Source organism: Phalaenopsis equestris, unplaced genomic scaffold (assembly GCF_001263595.1).
Source record: "Phalaenopsis equestris unplaced genomic scaffold, ASM126359v1 Scaffold000755, whole genome shotgun sequence".
Lineage (NCBI taxonomy): Eukaryota > Viridiplantae > Streptophyta > Magnoliopsida > Asparagales > Orchidaceae > Phalaenopsis > Phalaenopsis equestris.
The window spans coordinates 228,303-244,038 of NW_018165195.1; the positions used below are offsets into that span (position 1 = coordinate 228,303).

General features: G+C 30.8%; 1 protein-coding gene across 1 annotated transcript; it reads right to left on the bottom strand.

The window, feature by feature from the left end:
• Nucleotides 1–2,125: 2,125 nt before the first annotated feature.
• On the bottom strand, nucleotides 2,126–14,318 carry LOC110030730. Its single transcript, XM_020733619.1, has 3 exons — nucleotides 14,194–14,318; nucleotides 4,297–4,815; nucleotides 2,126–2,616 (listed from the first exon to the last, which is right to left on the bottom strand). The coding sequence occupies exons 2-3, from the start codon at nucleotides 4,777–4,779 to the stop codon at nucleotides 2,137–2,139; spliced, it is 963 nt and encodes a 320-aa protein (XP_020589278.1). The 5' UTR covers nucleotides 4,780–4,815; nucleotides 14,194–14,318; the 3' UTR covers nucleotides 2,126–2,136.
• Between the last annotated feature and the right edge of the window lie 1,418 nt (nucleotides 14,319–15,736).

Here is a 15,736-nt window from a genome sequence, read left to right on the forward strand (position 1 = left end):
ATTATTTTTATAAAATTTAAAAATAGTTGTACATTTATAATATTTTTTTTTAAATAAAACAACAAATTTTCCAAATAATTGAGCCAAAATTTAAAAATATAAATGCTCTTAATTTTTCAATTAAGTTTAAAATAGCAAGAATTACCTACATGCCCCTCAATTATATGTATTTACATATTTTCACCCTAACTACTTAACAAAATAAAATATCAAAAAATAATATGTACTAATATCACTAGCTTAACAAAATAAAAAATGATAGAATGTCATCTATCAAAAAATTCACATGCTCATGAAATATCGACAATTTTAAGAGGTGCATACAACACAAAACCATCACTTATCCCACCGAGATGAGTAAGGTATAAAATTCATTACAAAACAATAAATCAATTTTTTATTATCTTATTCCTTTCACGATTGTCTTCTAAAAGTACGGGAGAATCTAGAAACTAATTGTATACCCTTAAAGCAGACTGTCATGTTACCTTGTCAAATTCATAAGCCAAGCCACTATGTCGAGCTAACGAGTTGAGGAGTACAAGCAACCAAGCACTAGCTTCCGAGTACGAGTTGATGATTTGACTAATATAAATTGACAAGTTACAAAGTATCAGCTATCGAGCTAGAGTTGCCAAGTATGAGTTGACAAATTAGAATTATCAAGTATATTGTTCAACACCAACAACCAACATAGACGACTACTTGTCACGCTCCAAAATTGCTTGCTAGTTTTGTTGAAGTTTTTTTTTTTAATGTTCTAATGGTTACTTTAGAACTGAAAAATTGATCAAGCACATGCAGTGAAATCAATATTGAGTAAAAAATTGACCATACATATAGATATATACATACATACATACATACATATACATAGATATACATACATATATATATATATATATACATACATATACATACATACATATACATACATACATATACATACATACATATACATACATACATATACATACATACATATACATACATACATATACATACATACATATACATACATACATATACATACATACATATACATACATACATATACATACATATACATACATACATATACATACATATACATACATACATATACATACATATACATACATACATACATATACATACATATATATACATACATATACATACATATACATACACATATATACATACATATACATACAGATACATACATATATATATTTATCATACAGATACATACAGATACATACATATATACATACATATATATACATACATATATAATTAGTTGGTCAATTTAAAATTACCATTAAAAATATGATATATTATATAATCTTAACTCAAAATAATATTGAAGATCCAACAAAATTTAAATCAAGTTCAAAATAGAGTGTATAGCAACTTGTGATTAAAAATAAAATACAAATTCAATCAAATGTAGAAAATTGAAATACATCCAAATGAGATTTGGTCTATGCAATCATGCAATATTCAAATGGCATTTGATGAATAATATAATATTTAATGAATTTTAGTTGCTTAAATTGAGATTTAACATGTTTGATTCTTTTAAGTCCAAATAAAGCAAGCAATCAATTTGCATAATCAATTTCTCAATCATTTTACATGATGTTTGTGAGTTAACTCATCATGTTAAAGATTGTTTGCATTATTTTGAGATTCTAATGATGCTCATACTTAATCAGTACATTAAATTTAAAAACACTTTAAGAATATTAAGAGATATAATAATACCAGTGTTCATCTTAATGATATATCCACTTGAATCTTCATAGCATTTCACCTTTATATATAGCTTTGTAAGAAATACTTTATGTATTCATAATGATAATCTTAACAATTGATTGTCATGACATAATGAACTTATAAAAAGCACTAAGCAAATGATTAAAACTACACCTCACAATTTGTTACCATCAAATTACACAGCATGAGACAAAAGTTTGCCAAAATATTTATAATATTTACAAATTAAACTTTACATGAGTCATTGGCATCACCTTGGCAAGCAAATTACATGAAATAAATATCACATCACAACAGAAGAATAGCTGAAATATGACATTCTATTTAAATAATAATAATAATAATAATAAACTTCTGTTATCCACAAGAACAATTTTAACCCAAAAAAATGGTTACTTTATCCTTAAGGCTATTCTTCTTTTTTGTCAAAGGTGCCAGTTTTTCAGCATCCACAGCCAGTTTTTCAGCATCCACAGAGCTTCTGATTAAGCAATCAGATTTATAAGCAACAACTGTTAGTTCTTTTGTTATCTCAGGATCAGGCTCATTCAGAGGAGCTTTCTTTAAAAGAGGACCAAGGAAGAGTTGAAGCATATCCTCAACAGCACCATTTGATTGTGCAGTTTTGCCGTTGGGCGAAGTAGCGGATTCCTCGGTTAGTTTTTTAGCAACATTGTTTAGATTGGAGCTGCGAGTTTGGGTGCATTTGGATAATGCCGGAGAGAATTTGATTTCTCTGTTGAGTGTTCCGCTGTGAGAGGTGGAGGATTCCGATGAGTTTCGAGGAATAGAATTGCATTCAGATTTTCGCGCAGCAGATTGTTCATTCTGAACTTTTTTGTCTGAAGTAAGAAACTGCAATGTGGGAATAAGGTGAGACATGCAAATTAAAATTTGGCATTGATGTTAAAAAAAAAGGTAATGATGCAAGCCATTGCAGTTGTTCTAAATGAAATAAATGACCAAATCACAAGTTTTTCTAAATTGCATAGAAAAGATTTCGAAGGTGGATATAGGAAGATTTATTTAAAAAAAAAAGAACTTCCAGAAGTAAGATGTATCCACACAAGAAGAGCAAATGCCTTTAATAGAATTAATAGAAATTCCATCTCTGCCTCAAACTTTCTCGCCAATTATTAAATCTATTGGGGAAATATCGGGATAAGAACTTCGTCATAACAAAAAGTATAAAAATTTGCACTTTGAATTGATAAAATTGAGAACTTTAGTCATTGTTTGAATAAGGTTTCAGTAGTTAAAGAGGTTGTTTTTATAAGTTTTGGATTCTTTCAATGAGTATTTATACATAAACATTGTATAAAAAAAAAATAAATGAAAAAAATACAATAGCAAACACAAAAAAATCATCCCTATCTATCTTATCATTTTATCCATTTAGTAATTGCTAATTGATGACAAAGTAGTAATCTGTGGGCTCTTTTCTTTACTTTTTTGTATATGAATCCATGAGAGAAATATTTCTTTGTAAGGAATGAATTCATAGCCCCTAATTTTTCTCATCTAGTACTACTCCCGACACTTCTTAATCCTGTTTTTAATCCTGTTTTCATTCAAAAGGTTCCCTTAAATTGGATGGTGGAGATTTACCATTTCAAATGTGCTTACAATATTATTAAATTAAGCTCTTTCATGAATATATTAGCAAGCAAATTGTATTCTTGTTGGGACATTAAGTGTGAATTAATTCCCTTTCAAGTTTTTGTTTATAAAAAATCTATCAACTTTCAATCATATGATCATGAGCAATGTTGATGGCAAATTTATTATCACAGTGCATCTCCATAAGCTCTTAGTATCTTATTTCAGAATCTCGTAAAATGATTTTAATCTATAGAAGTTAGCAAATCCCTTGAAAAATTACTCTGAATTTGAATTCAATGTTAGATCTTGAAACCATAAGTTACTTTTTTCTTCGTGTCATCGATATACTACATGTGTTGTTTATTCGAAGAAGTAAATAGTAGTTTTGTGATAATCAAATTAGTTAAATAAATTGAGTTATTAAATGCTTAGGGTAATTTAATTTAATTTAATAATTAATTTATAAATGCTAATATACTTTCATATTAAAACATACATCTACATAGCAAATGATCAATACAAAATGTAAACTTTTATTAAAAATACTTATTGATCATTTTTGAGATATGCAGAAATCAAGCTATAAATTTTAGGAGAAATTTTAATTTACATTCTTATTATTTCTTTGGCCATCACAATAATATGAATTGATTAAAATGACAACCTTGTCAAGAAGCCATTTAGGTTTTGGCTATATACTCCCAAGCATGCATCTGTGTCGTAAAGCTAGAAGAAAAAAATTGCAAGATGATTATCCTTTCAAGGTTAAGATTATCAACAATTAATTATATGGTAGGAAAAAAAAATGGTTTGGATGCATAAGACTACGTAAAAATAAAGAGATTTTGAAGTAAATCTGATAGAACATGAATGAAAAGAAGTGGACAAGAGTTAATAAATCTATAAAACAAAGTTAAAAAAAATTATTAATACCTCTTCAGCAATACTAATCAGATCTTCAACGGTCAGTTCCGCTGCACCTTCCGTCATTCCTTGGGATAAAACTTTTACAGATTGGCTTCTGGCACTGATCTTCAGGTGCCGATCAGTATCCATAGACATTCCACATTTAACAATATCCCCCCCAGAGTTTCTCTCAGTTCCACTAAAGTTACCCGGAACAACATTAGAACCATCACTTTTTTTTGGTTTCCTGGTGCTTTTCTTTGAATAATTCTTTGCAAGGATTTCTTTATTGTCTGAGTTCTTTTTGTTTTCAGCTAGTACCACATCAACATCGCTTGACATGGATTTTATCATAGAAACTGCACCCTGAGGCTCTGGTTGATTTCCTGATACTGAGTATAATCCATCAGAAGTTCCAAAATTTTCTTTTTTGGCAGTATCATTGCTCTGCATCCATGTAGGCAAACGCCGTTTACTTCTTTTATCAGTATTATTAATCACCTCAGTCATTTCTTTTATGTAGATAGAAGTTAATTTCACCTTGGCCTGCATATGATCATGAGCAATTCAACTTTTTAACTAAGCAAGAAAAAATGAAAAAGAGAAAGGAAAATCATATGCTCACAAGAAGCTAAAATGCTGACCAAATTCATCATTGACTACCAATTGAACAACATACACCCCAACTCAGCCCAAAAAGATGACATGCATGCCTAGGAGAGAGCACATATAATAAAGTCTAAATTGAACAGAAAAAACAAGGTATAAATTGACATGAAATTCCATTATGTGTGATATTAAACAATAATTTGGCATTAAAAGTAAAGATGGCCAGCTTTCTATGAGAAAATTTCAACACAAGGGGCTGTTATATCAAGCAAAAGTGCCAACACATTTCCACACTGTCTATAACAACGAAAATTCCTTAGTTTAATGACTTCTAATCTTATACAATGAAGCAATTCCTTGAGGTTTAGTTGAAAGTATTAGGCGAGTAAAAAAAACTAAATACAAGTATTTCAATTTTTTATAAATATGCAGTATAAAATAACCCTTATGTAAAATGCAAAATGCAAAATTATTTTTTTGAGTTTGAAATACCTCAAAGGGCATACTTTTTATGCTTTCAAAACGTCCAAATTTGTAGAAATCCAAACACAATATTTTGTCTTAGCAACGCCCTATGACAAATGATAACTTGCAATGTTTATCTGTTTTTGTGTGTTCCCTCCTAAATGTCCTAACAACCCACCTCAATACTTCTAACTCTCTAACATGCCAGTCGCTAAAAAAAAAGAAGTCTCACAAGGAAACTCTAGCCCTATGCCGAGTCCCTGCAAAGAGAGAAATAATAAATGGAGCAAAGATGACAAATCTCAATCTCTCCACTACCATGAACCTCAAAATGGATGTACTATCAAGATTAGTTGTCAAATCTCAATATCTCCACTAACATGAGCATCCAAATGGATCTTACCTTCAAGATGGCCAAGTTCAATGGCTATCGGTGATAAGAACTAAAGTGTTGTTTGGATACAAGTAGGATTTAATAAATCCTATAAATATGACACCAATAATAAGATTAAGTAATCCTCATTGGATTAACTCTAGAAAGTTTTTTTTGGCATAACAAATGTTAAATACAGTTAAATTCTGACAATTTGTTTGACATTTTCTTCAGAATGTGATATTTTAATTAATTATATGATTTCATTAAAAATTTAAACATATGATCAAAATCTAATGTGAAATCTAACGTGAGAAGAAAATTTACTAAAAATGCATCAAAATACATATACAAGCATAACTTTGTAACTTTTATATATGATATGATTCACCACTTGAAATTTGTATGGATTCACAATTGTAGATAACGTGAGAGTTGTTAAGAGATGTCTGTTCATGAACTCTCCACCATTATTGCAATATGTTAGAATCTACTTTATCATCTTCTGCCTCACCCAACTCATGATCATGTTAAATCTCAATTTCAAACATGTTGGAAACAAATAATGACTATGATATCAACCAATTAAATTGTACAAAATTGCACGAACAAGGACCATTACACTTGAATAATCAAAAGAAACTATCATAAGTGAGTTATCAGTTAAAATCTTTCTTCCCAAAAATTAAAAGTCTTCTCCATTATGTAATGCAACTAGGTGTGATGATAATTATGCAATTCCTATGAGATAAAGTACCCACAAGATACTCACTAAAATGACATCTATATCCTCTAAAACAAGCCATGAGTTTATCGATCTTTACATAACCAAAATCCATCAAGTAATATTATTATGGTGACACACTTATCCCAATCTCTTAAATTTTTCATCAGTGTCGTACTATCAACTGCAAATCTCTCCAACCGGGTTACAAGACATAAATTGGCAATTAGAAGTGGGTTGCATTCTGATATAATGCATATGTTGCATTTCTTTACCAATCACTACAAGTATATGCATGCCAACAATTGCTCCAATAACATCATTAAAACATGGGTTATTATGTACATAAAAGTGACATTCTACATTCTTTCGTAGAAATTAAATTATCCATCAAAACACATGATGAAATTATCAACTTAATGTTTCGAAAAATGATGAAAAAATTCACACAAGTGTTAATAACTATAAACATGAAAAGAATTCTCATTTTTGAAACTATTTAATTAGTCATATCTAAACATCATAAACATTGTTACAAATAAAAGATTTACATAATATTACACAAACCAAACAAAAAGATACAAAAGATTCAAGAACTCACCCCTTCAATCGACCTAATCATTATATGAATCTTTTAACCATGTGAGCAAAGCATAGTAATGCGGATGAATCCCAACATGATTAAAGTTCTCTGGCTCTGATACACTAGTAGCTACTAATCTATCGAATAAAATTTGAATTTTAGGTTTATCAAATTAAAAAGACCTAAACTTTGAATTTTAGGCTCTCATAGCATCTATAAAAAAGATGACATATTTTTTTTTTAATTTGGAATTCTGGAACATAATTTAATTAGTTTCAGCATGCATATACCTAAACTTTAATTGTATGTCCACAATCTTATATAAACATGCACAAAGTACATACGATTAGACTTTCTATTACCCCATCCAAGAGCCATTATCCAGTGTTTACCTTGTCTTACAGACCATCCTCTTTAACTCATCGTAAACTGGTTAAACCACATTGAACATTTAAATTTAATAAAATAAAAACACTAAAACCAACAAGGTTTTCAATTGACCCAATTAAGATTCAAATGAAATTTTATTCAGAATTGGTCCTTACATTAATTTAACCATTTACAACATTCCCATTTTATTTTATTAACTCCTACGAAAATATGTTATCAACTTATTTAGGACTATATTCTTTGTGATATGATATACTTTTCTTGCTTTGTTTTTGCAATGACTAATTAGCTTGGTGGGTGCTATTTTGGACTTTTTTAAGCTGTGCAAAGATGGGCCATAGGGAATAGCAAACCATGAATATTAAGCAAATTTGATGCATTTAGTTCATGCAAGAAAATATAAGTGTGCGGGCCTAGAAAAGGATTGCAATGGAGAATAAATACCTTTAATTTTAATACCACGACAGAACAAGTATTTACACTCATTTGTTGCTTTGGCATCACATCCTCTCAAACAACAAAATTTATTTTCTCTTCCATTAATATAAGAAATGGTGTTTTCCACCTCTAAATCGAATAGAAAATAGAAAGAAAAAATGTTTCATCTAGAATTCAATGTTCAAGAGAAGAATTAAATTTTAGGTTTTTGCCGTTCTTCTTTTTTGAGATATTTAACCTTAAGAATTCAGTCTAAACAGTCTAAAAAAAATAGATGTTTGATCATAGAAATTTAAATTGACCAAAGGTAAGATTTGCATAAAAATGTGTGATTTAAGTGACCAAGTAAAAGAATTAAAAGACCTTATGGTCGGAGAACCATAGATAGTTTTTATCTTACTACATTGTATGGATCTAGATGCTAGGCGGTAAAAAGTCTTCAATAACCTTCTTGGGCAAAACAAAAGTAAAATTTTAAGATGGACGACCACAAACAATATCCAATGGCCTCCTAAGAGAGTCACACCCCAGAAAATTGCCAGAATGCATGAATCTGATGTGTTAGCTATACTAGCTACCCAAGTGCCTGCTACTTCTAGGAAGTTAGATAATATGGGGATGAATTCTATGCAAAGACTTCCACCAAATGATGGAATGGTGCATGGATCGATGGTAAATCCGATCATGTCTGCCTTGGAGTTTGTTAATGCTGTAGAAAATAATGGCCAAAATCACTATTCAAACACCTGCAATTCAGGTTGGAGAAATCACCCCAATTTTCAATGGAGTAACAAATAGGGAAACCCTCAAGTCAACCCTATATGTCAGGGGAATAACCAAGGAGCAAACCCTCAGAAGCTGTCATAACCACCAGGTTTCCAAGCCAATGCTCAGCTCACGCAAAAAAGATTAATCATGGAGGAGTTGGTAATATAAATGAGGAACCTATTACAAAATAAAGCTATAGTCATTAAGAATATTGAACATCAATTAGAACAGCTGTTGAATGCTGCAAATAATAGACCCCCGGGTACACTCCTGAGAATCAAGTGACCATAAATCCTAAAAGTTCTTATCAGTTGCATGCACCGCAATGGAAAAACCAAGTGTGCGCAACATCTTTTAAATAAACAAAGAAAAAGAAGACGATGTATATAGGACCCGAGAGAAATGTGGAGCTAATAATACTTAATGTTGATACAAATTTTCATGTTGAATACAAACTTAATATATATGACATGTAGCACGTTGAGGTATTATACAAGTTTATTTGAAGCAAATTTTAATATTTATATGATATTGTACTTGCATATATCTAATTTTTTCTCTCTTATGTGATTGAATATTTTAGTAAGTTCTAAGCCTGTTAAGCTGTTTTTGTTTACTTTTGCTTTAATAATGTGTTTTATTTCAAAAAAAAAAAACTTAAAGTTAAATAAGGTTTATCGATTGTTGTTAAAACTCTGATTATAAGTATGTTTATTACCTAGAGATTTGTTATTTTATAAACATTGTGATGTAATTATTTTGAAAAAAGAGAACTTATATCATAATTATTGTGTATACCGCTTTTTGTTATATAATTTAGTTATATAAATGCGAAGATCTTAATTCCTTTTTTTAACTACTTATTTCATGATGTTCAAATAGTTTTGTGTTTGTAAATATTAACAAAAAAAGAAACTTTATCCAACTAAATATTGGATAATCAATTGACTGTTATAGCTCAACACTGTGTGACTTGTCTAGCGAAGTGGTTTGCATGGAGTTAAGTCAACACAACACTTAAAAGAAGAGTGTGTTAGAGAATGGCTTTCGTAATCATTGAAATTTCTTTCATATATTTGTAGGATCTTAATCTAGGTGTGAAAAATAAGAGTCAGAAAAAAGTTTCTTACAACTGTCTCTTTTATCTACCTTTATTCTACGTCTTTATAGATGATTTACTTCCTCACGTACTACTCCACATATGACGTGGCATTGCAACAGGTCAGAGGATATCAATGCAATGAGCCATTATGCAGATGGAGGTATGAAAAAATTTTGATTGTATACATCCCGAGTTTGTTGCGGAAGCACGTACGCGAAACTTGGCTTATCCTCGGATGGTTTCTCATTGTACAGTCAAACCGTGACACCCTACTCTTCTTGACCAATGATTGTTACACCATACAATCTCTCCCCTAAGATGTGCATGACAATATCCTTCTTATTCCTGACCTTGATTATACCACGTCCCAGTAATCCTAAAGATCAGGTTTATGAATATTTGCAACCACTGATAGATAAGCTACAGATTCTTTTGAAAAGAGGAATCATCAATTATGACATTACCACGAAACAAAATTTTCTGATAAAAACATTAATGCGAACAATAACTAATTTTCTAGCGTATGGAATGTTATTGGGGTGGAGCACTTCGGGAAAGTTAGCATGTTCATACTGCATGAATTCATCTAAGACATTCACGCTTCAACATATCAAGAAGAATTCATGGTTTGACTGTCACAGTATGTTTTTAGATGTTGAACATCCCTTCATTAGGAACAGAAGTATATTCAGAAGAAACAAAATTGAAAAATCAACATCATCTCCAGTTGTATCCGAAATATTACTATTTTTCCCAAATATTACTATTTGTCCCGAGCTATCTCTGCATTGTCCATCAAGCTTTGGAGTTATTCATAATTGGTCAAACAATTCTATTTTTTTGGATATGTCTTATCGGAAGGATAATATGAACAGATATAATCTCGATGTGATGCACATAAAGAAAAATTTCTTTGACAATATATTAAAAACTGTGATGGATGTTAACGAAAAAAAACAAAAATAATATGATTTTGGGATTAGATTTGAAGAAGATTTGCAGAAGACAAAAGCAAGAGATTTAGGAAACTGTTATTGACAAGCTTTTGAAGCCTAAAGCAAAATATTCTTTTACTTTAACACAACGTAGATCAATTTGTGAGTGGTTTCAGGCATTAACATTTTCGAGCATATATGCTTCAAATTTGAGTCATTATATTAATATAGAGACGGGAAAAATATTTGAAATGAAAAGCCACAATTGCCACATGTTTCATCAAAATTTGATGACAACCGCATTTAACTGTTTGTCAAACAATATTTTAAATCTACTGATTGAAATCAGTATGTTCTTCAAGGAGATGTGTACACCTTGTTTGAATGTTGTTGGCATACGACAATTAGAAGCAAACATTTCAATAATTTTATGCAAGCTCGAAAGAATATTCTTACATAATTTTTTTGACTCGAAGGAGCATCTGCCAGTATTTTAAATCTACTGATTGAAATCAGTATGTTCTTTAAGGAGATGTATACACCTTGTTTGAATGTTGTTGGCATACGGCAGTTAGAAGCAAACATTTCAATAATTTTATGCAAGCTCGAAAGAATATTCTTACATAATTTTTTTGACTCGATGGAGCATCTGCCAGTACATCTACCACAAAAGGCCTTACTTGGAGGACCAGTACAGTCCCACTGGATGTATTCATTTGAAAAGTACATAGTAAAGATTTTTAATATACTTTGTAGGCACCTTTGTAAATATTATTGTGAAATTGTGCTGATCAATAATCATTTACAGATTTTTGAATAAACTCAAGAAATTGTCAAGAATAAAACACGATCAGAAAGATCAATATGTGAAGCATATTTACTGCAGGAGATCGCTACTTTCTGCTCCTATTTCGTGCAAGAAGAATCCACTTCATTAGGTGCGGTGCCTCCCTCGATACTTTCTGTTTTTCAGTAGTTTGGTGAAGCATCATAGGGGTACACAACAAGTTATCTTAGTGATTAAGAATTTCGAGTAGTGATTGTTTATGCTCTTCTAAATTGCGGCAAAGTTCAATCCTTTATTCAGTAAGACACTAAATTCTATTAAAAAATTATTCTTCAGACTGAAAATATTATAACGAGCTAATCCATAATTTTTTCATTGTGGTAAAATTTTATTCATAGATACATTAAACTCGGTTAAAGATGATATCACAAACCAGAAGATAGAGAATAATTTCTCTAATGGTTCACAATACATGTAAATTAGTGTTTAACAAAACTATTAAACATCTAAGATAATTGTTATTAGAAATTTTCGATGACACATGAGTTTTTCAGAATTACTAGATTCATGATCGAAACAATGGAATAATGCATCAAAGTTTGATAGATCATGCTTGGGGATTCATGCATATTATGAAAATTTGACAAATTTATGAAGTGATTGGCTACAAGTTTCATATAAGGTCCTGATCAGAAAGAGAAAATACTTAAATTCTGATGTTTGTGTTAAAGCAAATGATATATTGGACGATGAGATAGATTATTATGGGATTCTCGAAAAAATTGTTAAACTATCTTATCATGACTATATTGGTGGAATTGTATTTCTATTCAACTGTGACTGATTCTATTCTGCTCCTAATCGTGAAATAAGGTTTATCCATCCGTATAATATAGTAGAAGTAAAGTGAACATGAGATACGGTAAATTTAATCCGTTCATTTTAATAAGACAAGCAAGTCATGTATTTTATCTTCCATATTCCATAGAATAAGAGACAAAGTCGAGTGGATAGTAGTCATAGTCGGTAAACCTACAAAGACTATTGATATTCAGAATTCATTTGAGTCCGCCCATCAGAAAATAGGAAATGATAAATTCATACATTTTGATTGAAACTATCGATGAGGAGGTCAATTTAGTGGAACCTACTGACAAACACAAAGAATCTGATATCGATGAACATGATTCTGATGATAGTTTGGACGAAATAATTTTAACGACATTCTCAAGTGACTCATCAGAGAATGTTAACTAAGATGTGTAATTTTTATTTTATTTTTACTTTGTACCTTTGTGTTTTCAGTTTCAGTAGTTTGTATACTGCACTTTACAGTCTTCTCATTCATTTACTGCGTACTTGTGTGTTTTCAGTTTTAGTAGTCTATAAACTACATGTAATTTATTGTTGTCTTTCTTTTTACTGTGTATTATTGTACCTATAGTTTTAGTAATATGTAGATGTAGTAATTAAATTTATGGATCTATTGATTTCTACAAATTTCATATTGATTTCCTTTTTCGCTTATCCTATGATATGATTGTTGTCTTCTTTTTATCTTCATATTGACCACCCCGGATGTAAGTAGATGTCAACATAAATTTTAATTAATCACTGCTAATGATTTCATTTTTCATTAAAAGAAATCAATAATTAATCTATCTGCAAGAAACCAAACAAACTTTAATATTTATTATGGTATGGCTCATAAACCATATCGGGACAGACGCTGGATCGAAGCGGAGCGGAGCAGAGAGGAAAAATCTGTCCAAATTGGGAAGTTGCGTGGGTTGGGGTGCGGGGGCAAAGCTCCGCGGTATAGTACAGGGGTAATGTTGTAATTACATGTTGTGCCTAGGTTTATTCTTGGGGTTATAAATAGGCATGTTAGTAATCCCAGGAGGTATCCCTGATTTCTGTAAACCCTTTTCTGAATATTGAAAGAAACTCGCCGCTCTGCTCCCGAGGACGTAGGCATCTTTGTCGAACCTCGTTAAATCTCTGTGTTCTTCTGGGTTTGTGTCGTTACTGTTTTTCTTCGCCTTATTTTCTCAACAATATTCATTTGGGTTGTGAGTTAGATTGCTCGTTTTTTCTTTTCGATTTTATTTGCTTTACAGTAGTGTGATGGTAAAGTGGAATGAATCTTCTGAGAATGGAGGATTGAACCTTCAGCCATCAGGTTATGGTGTCTTTGGTTTTTCTTGTTGTATTACTAGTTTGAATGGCATTTATAGATGGAAATTTGTATGGTTAAATTGAAAAAACCAAACGAACTTTAATATTCATTTGGGTTGTGAGTTAGATTGCTCGTTTTTTCTTTTCGATTTTGTTTGCTTTACAGTAGTGTAATGGTAAAGTGGAATGAATCTTCTGAGAATGGAGGATTGAACCTTCAGCCATCAGGTTACGGTGTCTTTGGTCTTTCTTGTTGTATTACTAGTTTGAATGGCATTTATAGATGGAAATTTGTATGGTTAAATTGAAAAATAATGGCTCGTTTTCTTCGTTTGAGAAAATTTTTTTTTTTTCCTGATTTAATCTACTTTAAAGGGCTGTTTGGTAGCCGGTTCTAAGCAGGACTTACGCTGGATTTAAGCTAAATCCTGCCAAACGGCAAAAATCCCCTCCGTAAATCCTGATCTCCCCTAAATTCCAAAATTACGCAGATTTGTAATAAATCAGGGATTTACTGCAGATGTAGTAAATCGGCGACAAGCGAAGAAGAAGAATGGCGCAAACAGGCTTACCTTCGTCAATGGTTTCTGCTAGGAGCGCAGCGGAAGGATAAGAAAGATGGGAGTTTCCGTGTTCTCTGTAAGCCGTAATCCCTTCGATACCTTCCCAGTTACCTCTAATGGAGTCTGTATCGCGAGGGTGGGGAAGGGAGGGGAAGGGATAAATTTAAATATAAATTTATAATAGTTAATTAATGAATAAAAACATGTTTTAAGTTTTAAATTATTTAATGAAGCACTAAGTAAATTTTAGTTTTTAAAATAATTTATTATTTATTATTTATTATTAAATTATTGTTTAATAAATAATAAGTTCACAAAAAAAATATATATTTATTAATTAATTTAAATTCACATTTTTATGCACTTTTAGGCTTTAGATACTCATTTATATTTATTTTCTTATTTAAGCTTTATCTTGGATGTTTATTCTGACAAATGATGTTAAATCTTTGTAACACTGTCAAACAGTTTTCAGGATTTAAACACCTCAAAATTTGATAAATCCAAATTTATAAGATTTCTAAATCCTATTTAAACTAAATTCTGCTAGCAACCAAACAGTGCCTAAATATCTCAGATCTATTTCAATTCATTTGTGATAAATAATTAACGAACAGTAGTAAATGTTGGAGAAAACAAATTTTTAAAATTGGGCAACAAAATAACTTTTTCAAAATTTTCTCAACCTTCTTTCATTCAAGCTTGGGACCAACATTGATAAATTTAATTGAAGCATTGAAATAAGTATGATATTCAATTTTGGCATGAGCAAAGTGCTTTTGAAAAATAAAATTAATATGTTGACTTTATTTCATCTAATCACTTTTGAGTGTATGATTGGCATTAATTGTTTGCTTTCTCTTTTTATTGTGCATGCACATACATACCACACAATTCTAATATTTTTTACATGTCTTACACTCAAACTATCATATATTTTCAGGCATGTCACTCTAATATTTAACAACATATCAAAAACACTATTATTAAGGTCAAATTAGAATTTATGTCCTCTTCAATAAGCTCTTGTCACAAACTCCTAGCCTTTTTTGCATGCATGCTATTAGAACCATAATTGTATGCCTCTCACACTCCCTTATTACAAACTCCTATTTTCCTTCACAAAGCACTGCGTCGTCGATGCCTAGCGCCAGTGAGTTCCTTTCACTTCTTTCACACACTCCTAGTGTCTTAAATGACTTCCTTAATGAGTTCGGTCATGAACCCATTTTTCTCCTTCACATGTCACCATCATTATTGATGCCTTTCTCAAATGATCCACATCACAAACTCATCTACTCATTCATACATTATCAAATTCATCAATGTCTTTTCTCCAATTAGCTCCATTGCAAATATCTCTTCTCCTTCACACCTTATCAATTTCGTTGAATCTTAATTTCTTGTTTATTAATTGCACTAGAATCTTGTTAGCACAAAGAGAAAAGGAAGAGAGAGAAAAAGAAAATTGAGAAGTATTAGCAATTTCCACTATACAAAACATTTAAGTATAAGCATTACATTATATTACTCTAGGCCTTTCCCATGACCT

Coding starts and splice junctions, on each gene's coding strand:
- LOC110030730 (XM_020733619.1), bottom strand. CDS start 4,779: ATGACTGAGGTGATTAATAATACTGATAAAAGAAGTAAACGGCGTTTG. Junction 2,617..4,296: donor TGATTAGTATTGCTGAAGAG/GTATTAATAATT, acceptor CCCACATTGCAG/TTTCTTACTTCAGACAAAAA.